This window comes from Ctenopharyngodon idella, chromosome 19 (genome assembly GCF_019924925.1).
Source record: "Ctenopharyngodon idella isolate HZGC_01 chromosome 19, HZGC01, whole genome shotgun sequence".
NCBI classification, from domain to species: Eukaryota; Metazoa; Chordata; class Actinopteri; order Cypriniformes; family Xenocyprididae; genus Ctenopharyngodon; species Ctenopharyngodon idella.
Genome location: NC_067238.1, coordinates 12,105,001 through 12,122,615, shown reverse-complemented (window position 1 = coordinate 12,122,615; position 17,615 = coordinate 12,105,001). Strand labels below are relative to the sequence as shown.

The 17,615-nt window shown below is 36.9% G+C and overlaps 1 protein-coding gene and 1 non-coding gene across 2 annotated transcripts; one reads left to right on the top strand and one right to left on the bottom strand.

Annotated features, from left to right (window-relative positions):
• Positions 1 to 8,518: 8,518 nt before the first annotated feature.
• On the bottom strand, positions 8,519 to 14,342 carry rps27.1 (ribosomal protein S27, isoform 1). The gene is made up of 4 exons (XM_051873378.1): positions 14,278 to 14,342; positions 13,533 to 13,641; positions 13,327 to 13,437; positions 8,519 to 8,755 (listed from the first exon to the last, which is right to left on the bottom strand). The coding sequence occupies exons 1-4, from the start codon at positions 14,281 to 14,283 to the stop codon at positions 8,727 to 8,729; spliced, it is 255 nt and encodes an 84-aa protein (XP_051729338.1). The 5' UTR covers positions 14,284 to 14,342; the 3' UTR covers positions 8,519 to 8,726.
• Positions 14,343 to 17,471: 3,129 nt separating this feature from the next.
• trnap-agg (transfer RNA proline (anticodon AGG)) lies at positions 17,472 to 17,543 on the top strand. The gene has a single exon. It is a non-coding gene; the product is annotated as a tRNA-Pro (tRNA).
• The last annotated feature ends 72 nt before the right edge of the window (positions 17,544 to 17,615 follow it).

Here is a 17,615-nt window from a genome sequence, read left to right as displayed (position 1 = left end):
TCGGCAAATTGCAGCGAGTGAGAGAAGGGGGAAAAAAGACCTGATTGATTCGAGACTCACAAGTCAGCTCTCTCTCTCCACCCAAATCTCTGAGATTCCCTAAGAAGGACAGATGAATGAGAAGGATTGGGAATACAAAGGGACGGAGATCAAGGACAAAAAAGGGGGAAAGGGGAAACTGATCTTCCTTTCTACCTAAAATAATCACATTCAGTTTAATCTTCCACTGTTTTGTCTCTCTCTTTGTCCTACTTTCCTTCTCCGTCATGTTTTATGGGTTTTATTCCTGCATATGAATTCTCAAAGTGAGATCTTGAGAGGAAAAGTGTCACACTAGAAAAACTTTTGTTATGTTTCTCTTTTAAATGATCATTTTACTGCAGCCCATGTAAGCAACAAACAGTGCCTTTAAATATTATATTACATAATATATTATATATTATAGGTTTGGGGTCGGTATGTTTTTTTTTTTTAAAGAAATTAATCATTTGATTCAGCTATTATGCATTTTATTGATTGAAAGTGACAGTAAAGACATTTAGATTGTTACAAAACTTCTATTTAAAAAAAAAATGCTGTTTTTTTTTAAAGTGGTCCTGAAAAATGAAAATTCTGTCATTAATTACTCACCCTCATGTCATTTCACACCCATAAGATCTTCATTCATCTTCGGAAGACAAATTAAGATATTTTTGATGAAATGCGAGAAGCATACGACTCGTCCATAGACAGCAATTTAACAGACACTTTCAAGGCCCAGAAAGGAACTAAAGACATTGTTAACACAATCGACGTGACTACAGTGGTTCAACCTCAATTTTATGAAGCGATGAGAATACTTTTTTTGCACAAAAAACAAAACAAAAATAACAACTTTATTCAACAATATCTTCTTTTCTGTGTCATTCGCATTCACTGTTTACACGCTTCCAGGTTCTACATCAGAATGTGGGCTCAGTACTGGCAGAGCATATTCACCTGAGCAGCACAACACATTCAAAGATGAACGAGAACAAAGTTCTTACGGGTGTGAAACGACATGAGGGTGAGTAATTAATGACAGAATTTTCATTTTTGGGTGAACTAACCCTTTAAACTTTATATTCATCACAGAATCCTAAAATAATATCCACAAAAATATTAAGCAGCACAACTGTTTTCAACATTGATAATACTAGAAATGTTTCTTGAGCAGCAAATCATCATATTAGAATGATTTCTGAAGGATCATGTAACACTGAAGAGTGGTGTAATTCAGCTGTCCGTCACAGAAATAAATTACATTTTAAAGTATATTTAAAATAGAAACAGTTTAAATAGAAAAAGTATTTCAGCACAGAATAGGAAAAATACAGAGAAAAGTAGCTGAAGGTAAAAAAAATAAAATAAAAAAAAAGCCTATTAACAGTGTTGGGGGTAATGCATTACAAGTAACTCGAGTTATGTAATCAGATTACTTTTTTCAAGTAGTAACTAGTCAACTAGTAAAGTAACGCATTACTTTTAAATTTACAACAAAATATCTGTACAGGCGTGGGTTTGCATTTTACTTCAGCCTGAGGCTTATTCATTTTACTTCTGGTGTGAAAGGGCCTTTACATTTGCAAAAAATAGAACATTTTGTTGTCATAAAAACAAAGAAACAGCCCAGCCCAGATGAGAAAAAGTAACGCAAAAGTAACGTAACACATTTCTTTCCATAAAAAGTAACGCAATTAGTTACTTTTTTTAGGGAGTAACGCAATATTGTAATGCATTAGACTTTTAAAAGTACCTTTCCCTATCACTGCCTATCAATATCCTCATGCAGCGACACTATTTCATCTTGATACAAACGTTTGTGTTGACCAAAAACGTAGTAGCCCACTTTTTGTCCCTAAAGGAGAGAGTGGTTTTAATAAGACACACAAAACTTATGCAGCAAATTTTCTCTTTCAGCTACTGTCATGGCAGGAGCGAGCAACATTTTGAAGTGGCATTTGCCAAACAAACCAATTAAAGTCTAAACATCTATTCTGTTAGAAAAATATTCAGTGTATGACTACTAGCAAAGCATTTAAACGTGTTGTATTCACCCGTAGGTATATAAAAAGTTAAAGCAGAGAAAGTAAGTTATATATAGCAACTTACCTGAATAATATACATCCGGTTTAATGTCTGAGGTATTTAAATGTCTAATAACTATCGCCCCCTTGAGTACTGAGGTTTGTTACCGCCATATCAACACAAGAATGTTTCATCGGAGCGCGCATTTGTCAGGTGTTCACGTTTGCATTCGCGTACTTGCGAATATATGCGTCGGACTATATTTATGGCCTGACAATGCCTGCATTAAAAATGCGGTCCGAATTATTTCGGAAAGCTTTGAACAGCACCACACAACAACTAATGTAAAAGTAACAATAATCATATAACAGTAACTTAAAGTCACCATGAAATCAGAATTGACAATTCTTTTTTTCTTTTTTTAATGGAACACTGCAGTATTTGTAATAAATGATTTATCTGTGCACATCATTATTTTTTAAATTCATGTGCCCTCATAATCTTCAATCAAAATAACTTCCTCCCTCTTGCAGCAATATCTGGGCTGCATCTGAAATGGCATACTTCACTACTATATAGTAGGCCTAGGTGAAAAACGGTATGTGAGAAATTAAGTATGTCCAATTTCACACTTCACAGTACTCATAAAAGAGTGGGCAAATATACCCGGACGTCCTATTACTTCTGACAAGATTCTGAAGCGTGTTTACGATGGACACTTTACTATCCCATGAGGCTACGGGAGAGGATTTGTGAATGGCAGTGAAGCAACACAACTGACGCTGATAGGTCACATGCATTGACAACATGGCAATGTACCACGTCCGAATTACATTCATACTACACACACTCATAATATTTAGAACATAGCCTGCTTTTTAGTGGTCGTTAAGTAATTACTTATTCAAAATAAGTACTTACTCAAGAGAGTATGCGATTTCAGACACAGACCTGGCGTGAGGGCTGGCCGCGGGACAACCTGTCACTCACAGACATGAGGTCGCAGCAATAGCAAACTACTACGATCCAACAATCCAATCAATTCCTGATAGACAAAATCAAGTCCCACCCTACATTTTTTTTCTTGTTTGAGAAGCAATATTACTTGGATATACATCACAATAGGGAAGAAAATTGGTCCACAATCCACTTGTTAAGTTATGACGTAAGGAGTGCTGTTTCCGGGTCTGAATATTTTAACGATTTATAAAAGATGAATCACTGTCTGGCCATCTGGGATTTCGGTATGAAGACAAAGGGTAGGATTATAATTTTTCGGTAGTATTACATCACATCTTGAGTGTATATTAGCACCGTTTGTTGTTTTTCTTGGCGCATCTGGTAGAGCTTTTGGACCCGGAAGCGGTGACGCGTGACGTCAGATTTAACAAGTGGATAGGGACTTCCATATCATGCCAACTTCAATCATTTATCCATCTGCAATGCATGCTGGGAAACCACAACATTGTTTAATATGAAATTGTCCAAATGGTTCTTTAATGCTAGTTGGTACAAAATTTGGAGTATTATTGTTCTTCTAACATGTATGTACATTCAAAATAATTCACACTTAGTATCTCAGAAAAACCTAGATACAATGTGCTAATTGCTTTTTAACAGCCTGAAATTGCCAAATTTACCAAGTATACAAAAAAAATGTAAGGGATACCAGTAAAGTCAAGTATGTTCAGGCATGCTTGAGTGTGTGTGTGTGTGTGTGTGTGTCTTAATGGGATAACGGAGATTATGTTGGAGGGGGTTTAATTGAGGAAGTGCTGGTATATGCAAGTGGCACACAGTAATGTGCTTAGTTAAACTCCTCCTCTCATTCGTCCTGACGAAGTGCTGAGACAGGGGCCAGAGAATGGGAAACCAGAGAGCGAGTGAGAGCCCTATAATAGATTACCCTATTACTACAGATGCCCTTCGGTAGCCTCTTCACGCGGGGAGGGAGCCGAGGTGAGCGGAGCTCACAGTCAGGCATCTGGAGAGGCTTTCACACCCCACTGCTCTCTGAGAGAAAGCCTAACAGCAGTATAACATATAGATATGTCATGGAAAACAAGCGTTTAATATATCACCTAAAGACAGTGGCATTAAAAATGATGATGCCTAGATGTTTGATTGCATTTAGTAGACCTGCACAAAATTGTTGTTCTTAAAAAATGGAATGCTGAAAAGCTTAAAAGTATGTTTGTGAGTGACCAGAAAAAAATGTGGAAACTTAAAGTACAGCAGGAATTGATTGGATCATGAAAAGTGGTGATTGCATAACAGAATGGAGCCAGACCTGAATGGAGTTTCGGGATTGTGGAGATTGAAGGTCAAGTTCACCCTTGAGAGCATCTTGATGCATCACAATAAATAAATGTTAGGCTATTGTTTAACATGAACCAATAGCCCACACAGCCTTGGGGTTTTTAATCTTTTAGATGTAAAATATGAATCTCCTCATCAGAGCTTGAAGTGGAAAAATAGAAGTGCCGGCGCTGTGCCGAATTTCGACGCCCTAACAAATGATTACCCCCCTCGTTGAAATTGCTATCTGATTGCCTAATCTTAACCCCACCCCTAATCCTAACCCCTCCCCCACACCTACTCCTAAACCTATCAATGCTAGGGGGGTAATAATCTGGTAGGGGGTCGGAAATTCAGCACAACACCTGTACTCCTGATGCTCAGTTCAAACCGCGTTCCTGAAGGAGTGAGGGCATGGTGGGCTTCCATACATGCAACATGTCGGAATTGCCCGCAAGGAAAACTGGCGGTAGGCTAAAGGTAATAATAGAGAAGTGCCGTTGTTATGCCGAATTCTGACCCCCACCAAATTTTTACCCCCATAGTGTTGGTAAATTTAGGTTTAGGTGTGGGGGAGGGGTAAGGATTAGGGGTGGGGTTAGGATTAGGCAATCAGGTAGCGACTTCAACGAGGGGGGTAATAATTTGGCAGGGAGTTGAAATTCGGCACAACACCTGTTCTGCGTACCGACACGTACCATCCCACTTTGAGCACTGTTCCTCATATGAGGGACCCCAATCCAAAAATTTAAAAGACATATAGTTTCTTGCATAAAGACCCAGTTTATGCTGTAAGAAAAATCATAAATATGTCTAAAATATTATTTGGAAAATACTTGGTTTCTATTAAGCTACATAATTATGTTTTATCTACTCGTTAATGTGTTATTTATTTTATTTTTTATTTTTTTCGCTTAAAGGGTTAGTTCACCCAAAAATGAAAATAATGTCATTTATTACTCACCCTCATGTCGGAACACAAATTAAGATATTTTGATTAAATCCGATGGCTCAGTGAGGCCTGCGTTTAAAGCCATTACATTTCCTCTCTCAAGATCCATAAAGGTACTAAAAACATATTTAAAACAGTTGATGTGAGTTCAGTGGTTCTACCTTAATATTATAAAGCGACGAGAATACTTTTTGTGCGCCAAAAAAACAAAATAACGACTTTTCAACAATATAGTGATGGGCCGATTTCAAAACACTGCTTCGGAGCTTTACGAATCGAATCAGTGACTCGGAGCGCTAAAATCACGTGATTTCAGCAGTTTAGCCGTTTGATAGGAGATCCGAATCACTGTTATTTTGTTTTTTTGGCGCACAAAAGGTATTCTCGTCGCTTTTTAAATATGTTTTTAGTACCTTTATGGATCTTGAGAGAGGAAATGTCATTGCTTTGAATGCAGGCCTCACTGAGCCATCGGATTTAATCAAAATATCTTAATTTGTGTTCCGAAGATGAACGAAGGCCTTACGAGTGTGGAACGACATGAAGGTGAGTAATAAATGACATTATTTTCAGTTTTGGGTGAACTAACCCTTTAATTTCTAGACCATCTGTAAACTCTCTTTGCTCATCCTGTTTAATAACTTTTTTGCCAACAAAGCATGGTTTGGTGACCAGTAATAAGGTATTCATAACACATATGATGCAGTCAAAACAGAAAACCACATGTGCTGAAGATAAAAATCAAAAGCAGACTTCTGGGTTACAGATTTTCTGACACTATGTGGTCATTTCGGGAACTGCATTTGTGCAGATCAGTAGAAGACGGGCTCTTGCTTGAGTATATGAAATGAAGAGAGAAAGTGTGTGGTATTTAGACTAATGTTCTTCCTAATAGGAAAATTATTATCCATAGCATGAATGCATTGTTCCATAACATGGTTCATAAAGAGAACACCATGTGGTAAAGAAGCATCTTGATGATTTCATAAAGAAAAATAAATAAGAGAAAGGACTGGAATGTGCAAAAGTTTTGACTCTTGAGAGTAACCATGAGATTCTCCCATGAGGCTGCAGTTTCATTCCCACAAAGCATCATTAGGCAGCCACAATTTGCAGTTGATTTGGTTAAGGAGGGACACAGACAATTTAGCCCACTGGTCTCGTTCACGGAGGGTAGAGAATACAATTGAATTGATTTCATCATATTATCATTCAGGAACCACTGAAGATAGCAGCTCGGCAGAGAGAAGCAATCAACTAATGATCTCGGGAACTAAATGACACGACACCACTGCTTCCTGACAAAGGCTGCTATCTGTCATTGTGCTGCACTGTGGGAATTTAAACTCTGCGTAGATGAGTTTGAGTATTCTAGCACACTGACACATTCCTGCATTTAATAGAGAATAATTGACAGCTCATCTTGTACAGTATTGTAAGCCAACAACTTACAAGATACAGATTTTCTTTTGGTGTACCACTTTATCTTGCAGTCCTTCTCTCAGGTATCGATTAACAAAAATGTCATTCACTGATGCTATTTGAACATTTCCATTCAACACACAATGGGTCACTAGGTTCAATAATAACCCACTCATCTGTTTCTTCAGTCCAATGGCCTTGATAATGAACGTCAATGCGCTATGCGCCTTTTAGGACTTTCGCACAAATGCTGTTTGAAAAGCTATTCAGAAATGTTTATGCATGCCTCAACCTCAGCTTTATGGCTCTTATATTATATAACATTGCATTTTCCCACAACTTCAGATGGGTATTATCATGGAAAAGGTACACTATATCTAGTTCTAGGATTATTCACATTTAAATACTTGATTCCATTCAGTGTTGGTCAAATTAAATGTGTGCTGTTTTGTTTTAAATTTATTTAAATGAGTTTGTTACCAAAATGTGGACTATTACACAGTTAAAACCAGTTAAAACCCTTGTATGTTTTTATATTCTAGAAATAAATATTATTTATCGCTTATTTTACCAGGATAGTCCCATTGAGACAAAATCTCTTCTTCCTGGTAGTCCAAGTATCCAAGTTTGGTGTCACTAAGACTTTTTATTCATCAAGAATTCATTAAATTGATCAAAAGTGACAGTATAAAGACATTTAGAAAATTAAATATTTCTGTTGAAAATATATGCTGTTCTTTTGAACTTTTTTTTTTTTAATCAAAGAATCCTGAAAAACAATTTCCACAAAAATATTACGCAGCACATTTTTAACATCATAAATGTTTCTTGAGCAACAATTCAACATATTAGAATGATTTCTGAAGGATCATGTGACAGAAGACTGGAGTAATGATGCTGAAATTTCAGCTTTGCCATCACAGGAATAAATTACATTTAAAATAAATATATTAAAAGTTATCTTAAATTGTGACAATTTTTTTTTTTACTGTATAAATATCAGGGATGTTTCCTCCGAGGAGCTAAGGGAGGCAGTGCCTTCTCAAAAAATTGGATGAGAAAATAATCCATATTACAAAAATAAAACGCAAATATTAGAAAATGTATAAATCACTTGTTTTTCTAAAGTAACACCAGCAACTAAAGTTACAACGGGACGCCGCTTCTCTCTTGCCTCCCCTGAGCCCATTGAGTTTTACCAGATCCCCTGAAGCATGCGGTCAGGTGGGTTTGGTGGAAGGTAATTGAGAATAAATGGGGGAAAGTCATGTGAGGTAATGCCTCCATCGTGCTATGATTGGTTTGTGCAATAAATTCCACCTTTTCGTTCGCGCATCAGTCTGAATGAAAAAAATGTTAATGAGAAGACTAATTAAAAAGTAAACTCCTCACCCACTTAAATATCACCAATTTGTCACATAAAAATCAAACTTGAAATGGCCTGAAAACATGATTTTTTTTTTTTTTTTTAATTATTGCACAATCAGCTTGGTGAAATTAAAGGTACATCTTTATGTCTGTGACCAGTGTTTACCGAGCTTGATGACTGAGGATCTGAAAAGCTGAACATTAGTTCACAAATAAAATATATTGTTTAAATTATTACTGCCTTTAGTAAAAATGCTTAAAAACACTAACTTGATGAGATTTATACTTGGATTTAATAAACAGAACATTAATAACATTGTTAATGTAAAAGTACAAAATAGAATTGTATTACAAGTAACATCATTCTGATAAAATAAATCACTCATGTGGATGAAACATGACCGTTTGAACAAAAAACTCAACACAACATCATTGTAGCCCAAACATTTTATTGAGACAGAGAGAAAAAGAGACACTAGGTTGGAGGGTGTTCTGGTCGGTTCTTCAGACCTCTCAGGGATCTCATAATCTCCTCATCTCTTGCTTGAATAAAATCAGGCTGCTGTCACTGAGGCCGGTCCGTCTCCTCCCTCTCTCTCTCTTTCCCTCTCTCTCTCCAAGGAAGCATCTAGAAAAGATCTTAATGCTGCTTCCTTCTGAAGGAACACCCTGTAGGAATGAGAGTAAAAGAGAGGTCATTATAAAAAACAACCGCTAAGCTCATTAACAACAAAAGCATGAAGAACACCCCACAATGTCCTCAAACATTTGGAAGGCAGTACTTGTTGTTATCCTGTACTCCTCTGCGAAGTATAATTTCTGTGCCTTTAGCAGAACCAAACAAGGAAAAGCAAAGATTGCAAAAATTGTTGCAAAATTGTTTTTCTGAGCACTACCACATCTTCTATTAGTTGGACAAACAGATAATCCATCCCACCAGAGCTACAGAATTTACGCTTTTCAGGAAACTCAACCTACAAACGGCTTACTTGGAGTTATCAAAATATTATGCTGGTAAAGAAGGCATTTTATTACAGAAAACAACACTTCACCTTTGCTTTTTTATTCTCCTTTTGCTTCTGCCAGCACAAAACCACACAAAGATCATCAGGTTTCAACCAAATAACACTGTTCCAAAGCAGAATCCCAATAACCTCAAACATCCATCTAAAATATAGCTGAGTATCTATTACCATCATATAAATATTTGCAAGAGTTTTAAGGTTTGCAAGATATTAGAGAGATTATAATGAACTGCAGACCTATGACATCAATGAATATTCAGAAACAAAATCATGCACAAAGCCCCTGTATTACTGCAATAACCACAAATGATAGACAAAATCAGCTTGTGCAAACAAACAATGACTATGAGTTAAGAACTTCAGCATCTAAACTCACAATAAAGACTGCAAATGCTGTCATACTCAATGAAAAACTATTTTAATCTGTCATTATTTAAAGTCAGAGGCAAAATAATGTTTGCACTATTCAGCAGCTGCTAACTTATGGCGCTTTTCCACTGCATGGGACGGCTCAGTACGGCTCACTTTTTGGCACTTTTCCACTGCATGGTACAGCTCGGTTTGGCACGGTACAACTCGCTTAAATAGTACCACCTCGGTGGAGGTTCCAAGCGTGCTGTACCGATACTAAATGTGACATGTAAACACTGCAGATCACTGATTGGTCAGAGAGAATCATCACTACCAGTGTCATTGGATCTGAGACACCAAACCCGCTAGATTTAAATAGTATCAGCCACCGCAGTATCATTTGTTCACACAACTTTTTTTAAGCGACCATCGCACGCAACTTGAAAAAAGAAATGGCTGTATAGTGGTCAGTAGACGCAGTGCAGACTAGAGATCGACCGATATGGGTTTTTCTATAACCGATGCCGATGTTTAGAGGTCAGGGTCAGCCGATGGCCGATATGTGCTGCCGATTTTTAGGGCCGATATCTTGAAGTTTTCCCCTTCATTTGCATGCTAAAATGTCACACTAATAAGTGGATGCACAACATTTCCAAACTTAACATCATTTATTGAACACTGACTTGACTTACATAAAAGTTTTATCAAGTTATCATTTATCTAGCTGAATTTTTCAAGTTTGTTGGAACATAAATGTAAACTTAAATATACATTTAAATAAAATAAATACAACTTTATAAATAAAAATCAATTAAAAACTTTGTCATGTTGCACAGCCTTGTATGCAAGGACAGTGCTAAACTCTTAGTGATTTCTAACATTCTTGACGGTTAACGTTAGACAGGTTTAATGATAATAACTGTGAGACATACATATATACATACATATATATATATATATATATATATACACACATATATATACACATATATATACATATACATACATACATATATATATATACACATATACATACATACATATATATATATACATATACATATATATACATATACATACATATATATATATACATACATACATACATATATATACATATATATATATACATACATATATATACATACATACATACATACATATATATTATATATATATATATATATATATGTAGATATAGTCATTGGTCGGAACACATCACTTTATTAGGCTGATGTCCATTTTTATTCGCATTACACAGTTGATGGAAACACACGCAGATGCGCATATTCTTGAGCTAAATTTTCATTAAATGCAAAGTTGGATGGAAACCCGGCTATTGTCTGCATCAACCAATAAGGGGAGCCAATGGATATCACACAAAAAGCAACGTGCAAACTTTGCGGAAAAGTTATGCCGGTAAAAGCTTAACCTCGGTCAATATTCAAAGTGAAAGTAAAAGTGACGAAGCTGCCTGACGCTGCATTAACGGAGCATTTTCTCTCAGAGACGAATTTCAACATAATATGCTGATAACGGTATATAACTGTCTTAATTTATTCCATTATTTCTCTTGTGGCCCGTACATATAGTGAAACAAATGAGAAGAATAGTATCTCGTGTTAAACAGCTTGTTTTTTTGTTTTTTTTTTTAAGTTGGTGCTTGAAGTAGCCTAAAGCTGCTCTTAATTTTCATTTATGACTGCAGTGTTAGGAAATATTATAGACTGTTAATCATTTTAATTATAGGTCTAATTCATTGTATAATAGACCTAAAAAATGTTTAAAACATTTTCAAAGAGGAGCTGATAGCCTAATCTTTTATTATCCTTACAGCACGTCAGTTATGCGGTGATGCGCTGTGAAATTATTGCGGGGCAAATTTATTATAATATTAATTTAATAATAAGAGTAGCTTACCTAATAGTAATAATAATAGACTAGAAGAATGTAACAGGCTTACATTAATTGGAAATGCCAAATCCTCTTAATATTGACAATATTTGTCGGAGTAACGTAGCCCTCAATCACGCTGCAGTGTTTGTCAGAGCTGCCGCCTTCTCCACCCCAAGCACAGAGTGAAATTCTCCGACTCCGATACAGGAAAAATAAAACAGAACTTATAACATTGGGGCTAATATGTTAGCAAGCAAGCTGCTGGTAGTTTTGGACTATAGTCCTTAAAGTTAACTACAAGTAAGCAAACCTTCAACCAGCTGTAGCATTATGCAAGTTCCCAACGGTTCTATGCTATCCGCTGTTTCTTTCACTAAGTGAAGCAACACTTCATAGTTTACTAGTAATATATAGTAAATATATAGCCATAAGACTTTGAAATATCAGAATTTAAGCCTTAGGCTACCTTTATCTCCCAGGACTGTTGTTGAATCTTCCAAAAGTTTCAATTCATATGCGGCAGCAGCACATTCCACCGCACCAATAACACAGGGCTGCCCACGGACATGCCTGGCTTTAAAATCGGCGCTACTAAACACGGATATCGGCCAATGCCGATATATTAAAAAAAGACAAATATCGGCCCGATATATCAGCCGACCGATATATCGGTCGACCTCTAGTGCAGACTCGTTGGTAGACGAGGATCGGATCCACGGCAGTAGAAGTGGCGCAACTATAGAGGGTATGCACGTGACGTCACCGTCAGCCGTTGTGACTTCGGTTATGCCCACTGACTGGCAACACTGGTTTTCAGCGTAAATGCCGCAAAAAAAGCATCCAAAATGGGAAAGAGCATTGCGATTAAATGTACAAATAGATTTGACAAGAAATCTGAGGTATATTTTTACAGACTACCGAAAGCTACTATACCCTATATATTGTATTGACAACTCATCAATTAAATATTTACCATCTTATATTCTGCATAATTGGATGTTTTTAAATAAACATACACGTTTTAGGGCTGGACGATATGACAATATATATAACACTGATACAAGTGATCACTCGGATTTAGACCTACCTATATTGTATTTATATAAAGCGTTCACAGGCAGATTTGCTTTATGTATTTCCCCAGCATTGAAATCAGGCACATATAAATGTCAGGAAACATGATTCCTGGCTGCTTGTCAAAATCCATGGATTAAGTTTCTTTGACAAGTTGTAAAGAATACTAGGATTCGATAATATACAATACTATGAGCCCAACATTTAGGGAAATTGTTTGTTTTACTTGCGTTTTCGCAGTTTGCCCTATTAAATCCAGTCATGCAGCTCTTTTGCCACTCAGTCCAGCTGAGGGAGGGTGTTCCGGCGGGAAAGTAACGTCAATGCATACACTCTATACAATCAGTCTATAATCCCACCCACTTTAAAGCAGTACTAAACTGCAGTGGAAAAGCAAACCAAAAGTAATGCGCGCTGAGCCGTGCCATACCGAGCTGAGCTGAGTTGTACCATGCAGTGGAAAGGTGCCATTAAAGTACTGTCTGTCACTTATTTACAATACTGTGTCAGTGTTAACACCCATGGCTAATATTTATACTAATATTAATGGAAGCTACAGTGTACAATACATTAATTTCAAGCATAGTATGAAGTAAGTGTATTTTAAATGTGCTGTATTTGAGAAAACAGCATTTTGTCCCCTCAGATATACGCAATTCACTTAGGTCATATACCTCAGGTTTCTGATTCTTATAAAGTAATGCTTTTTTTAAAAACATGTCTGCTACAGTTAACGTCAAACCTCATTTCTTAAGGAAATAACATTATTAGAATAACAGAAACCCTCGTAACGTCAATAACATGTTGCGATAAACAACCAAACTACTTATTTGATTTTTCCATTCCACTTTTGCTCCTAAACTTGTCTAGGTTTTGCTAAAAACACAAACAAACCTTCTGTGAGTCGAGCTTTGCCTCCAGTGGGCTGACACAGCACAGTTGAGCAACCGACACAAAGCACGACCGTCTGTGCGTGGCTGAACACCGTTGTGATCTTATAACATCCTGAAACACAAGAGAGACACAAAGACATGATTAAGACCATCCAGTCACTGACAGGTACAATCATACAGTATATTGATTATGTGAAGGACACTCACCTGGACACTTGACATCCATGAAGTAAGAATTGGGACTCTGTACGAGACGCTTCTTCTTGTGCCTCCTCCTCTCCTCCTCAGGGGTGGGGTGCAGCAAGTCTTTTGCGAGCTATTTACATAAATAACATGGTATTGCATGAGAAAACTGCTTTTAAACACCATTTGACCAGCAACTTTACTTTACATAAACTTGTATTGAAATATGGTGAGCTGCCTAGCCACACAGCATCTTTGGGCATTAGATACACGCACATATGATGCCCTAAAAACACTGTCTAGACAGGCAGCTCACTAGGTTTTGACTAGGCCATTTAAAAGCCTCCGCGTCTTGATCATTTTCAGTTAATTTGGGGGACTTCAGAGAGCTGCATGGAATCGTTTACAGTCATTAAGTCATTTGTAACATCTCAAGTGTAGGCTTTAAACAATCTAGCAGTTTTAAAAATATGTTTGGATAATGTCAGGTTGTATAAACACATCGACACTTAAACGTGCGTCACATTACAGTTAAACGTCCATGTTTTGTTCTATTCTATGTACGCCGCCATCTTGATGCAGAGCGCGAACGCACGCTGCCGAACCCTTCAAGACTAAACACTCGTTTTTATGTTCATCTTCTCGTTCATGCGGCAACGCGCACACTCAAGTCAGTAATATGGATATGTTCGTGAACGCGCTTCGATATTTAGGTCTTAATGACTTGTAAGAGGTGTATATTGACATGTTTTTGCTCTCTGGTACTCACTGGCATGTTGGCGAAGATTAAGCCGCTGCCAGAAAGGAAGTTCCAAGCGGAAACAGACGAATATCATCCGACGAGCGCGGACGTGAACGGAAATGCGTCAGCGGACGTAAAACGCGGACATGTTGGTAGAGGCAGATGTAAACAGAACGTAATACAGATTTAAAACGAGTTATTTACTTTATGTATGTATTTGTATTGTTTTATATTGCCTATATTTTTGTAAATCTTCTTTCCCTTGGCTGTTTTTATTTTTCTTACTTCTCCCTACTGTTGAGTGTTATTCTGTTATATTGTAGTTATAGGCTATCTGAATGAATGAAAAAGATATAACCTAATAAGGGTTTAAAATGAAATATATGCTGGAAATATATGGTATATGGTATCTATTTTTTATTAATTACTACTAATATTATCTTATAAACAAAAATATATCCTCCTAAAAAGTATGGTATCTGCATGGGGTTTTTTTTTCAGACAATATATATCATGGTTACCTTTGTATTTTATTTTTTAAAGTCCTTCAAATACCATGAAGGCTAAATATCCTGGTGCATGATTATGACAATTATTAGTACTATAGACATTGTATAGGCCTCAAAATTCTGTGGTATAGACAACTTGATACCATGGTATTTTTGAGTTGTTTTCTGTAGTATTTTAGCTTGTCATTATTCCTATAATACAATTGCATTGATTTATAAGTCTGATATGAGTACTATTCATTAGTTACTGTTTAATGAGGTGGGAAAGTTCTGAGGTGGAATTTGCAGCTGGTGATGGGGAGTGTCTTCTTAGGGCTATCTGAAGTACACTAGCTAATAGAGCATACTTGACCTATGAAGTGAGCAGAACTCTTAGGAGGAATCAAGACTGCTCGCTTCCAGCTAATCATGAGAGACAAGTGTCTGCAGATGTGGCCACCCAGAGACTTCAGACACTGGCAGCTGGGAAGCATCATGGGTCACTGGCTGCAATTGCTGTAGCGGCTCCTGATCAGCATTCCAAAACAGACAGTTTATCTATATGGGATCAAGGGCAGTTTGCCTATACAATAGAATAATGAGAGTTTGCTGATCCTGCATGGCTACATGCCCAGGGTTAACCAAATGTAAAATAGGATGTTCAAGAGAAAATGTTGGGCCGGGTTAAAAATAATTGCCTATTATTTTGGTCTGGTTATCTTTAACACATTGAATTTATTCAAAACAACCTGAGGTAAATGGGCCAGGTGTATTTCATCAGATAAGTGAATTGTGGCCAGGTAATTTATGCAGGCTGTCCTGCTTTGGCGGTAATCTTTGAAAGATCTCTAGTACATGTGTAGACGATTTGGCTCAAATGGTAGAGTGCCTCTCAGTATGTGAGACAGCTTGATCAATGCCTGCCCATCTGAAGAGCTGAAACCCCACTCAGATAGTGGAAGTTACCAGCACTTATGCAGCCAAAGTGGCTTTAGACAAATTCAGTTTACTTGATTGGGCCTAATGAAATTCCCCTGAAAAAAGAGAGTATTTAAAATGTGACAGTGTTTTCCTGTAAATGTCTTTACCTTGATAGACGTGATAAAGAATAGTTTGGTCAACTATGTATATTGCCAATAAAAACTAATAGGCTATTGATTATCATTTGAAGACAATTACAAATGTAATTATGAACATAATCATACTAGAAACATTTGATTTATTCCAAAGGACACTTTTACTTTTATTTATTAGGCTAAGGGCCGGTTTCACTGACAGGGCTTAGCCTAAACCAGGATTAGGCCTTAGTTCAATTAGCAGACATTTAAGTACTTTTATAAACATTCACTAGAAAAAAAAGAACGAAAAAAAAACATTACTTGTGTGCATCTTGAGACAAAACAATGGCACATTTTAAGACATGTCAGTGCAAGTTACTTTCAGTTAAAACTGCTCAAACATGCATTTTAGTCTAGTAATAGCTTAAAGGGTTAGTTCACCCAAAAATGAAAATAATGTCATTTATTACTCACCCTCATGTCGTTCTACACCCGTAAGACCTTCGTTCATTTTTGGAACACAAATTAAGATATTTTTGATGAAATCCAATGGCTCAGTGAGGCCTCTATTGCCAGCAATGTCACCGAACTTCTCAAGATCCAGAAAGGTAGGCTACTCAAAACATATTTAAAACAGTTCATGTGACTACAGTGGTTCTACCTTAATATTATAAAGCGACGAGAATACTTTTTGTGTGCCAAAAAAAACAAAATGACGACTTTTCAACAATATCTAGCGATGGCCGATTTTAAAACACTGCTTCGAAGCTTTACGAATCTTTTGTTTCGAATCAGTGATTCGAATTGCATATCAAACTGCCAAACTCCAGAAATCATGTGACTTTGGTGCTCTGAACCACTGATTCGAAACAAAAGATTCGTAAAGCTTTGAAGGAGTGTTTTGAAATCGGCCATCGCTAGATATTGTTGAAAAGTCGTCATTTTGGGTTTTTTTTGGCGTACAAAAAGTATTCTCGTCGCTTTATAATATTAAGGTAGAACCACTGTAGTCACATGAACTGTTTTAAATATGTTTTGAGTACCTTTCTGGATCTTGAAAAGTTCGGTGAGTGCTGGCAATAGAGGCAGCACTGAGCCATCGGATTTCATCAAAATATCTTAATTTGTGTTCCGAAGATGAACGAAGGTCTTACGGGTGTAGAACGACATGAGGGTGAGTAATAAATTACATTATTTTCATTTTTGGGTGAACTAACCCTTTAAACCTGGTCTGTGAAACTAGGGGAATATGTTACAATCCAGCGTATGATGTGTAAAACGATTTTTACACATTGGTTGTTACTTAATTTGGTTGTTTAGAATACAAAACAAGATTAAAAATGAAACTAAATTGAAAGTTTTATTAGGCCAGTGAATAAGATCTAGGCTAATATTTTCTAAGGTTTAGAAACGTCCTCTAACAAGCCCGTTAAACACAAATACGTTGTTATATCATAAGCTACTACATCTTTCATGGTCATCGTCCCTCAAACACTCTCGTTAACAGTATGAGTATATGTGAGGTTTAGCGTTACAGGCTTACAGCTGCCTGTTAAAAATGTTCAAATTTAGCGTATATGCGTCCGTTTGTCCTTTTTCCTCAAATATTCCACTATAAGACGTACTGTAAACTGACGTAAATTTTACACAGGCTTACTTCCGTTTTACACGTACTGGCTCGTTGGTCTAGGGGTATGATTCTCGCTTAGGGTGCGAGAGGTCCCGGGTTCAAATCCCGGACGAGCCCGGTGTTTTAGCACTAAAGCCAATAACCACACAATCTGTATTTCATAGTCACGTACAATAGCCCAAGGCGCCT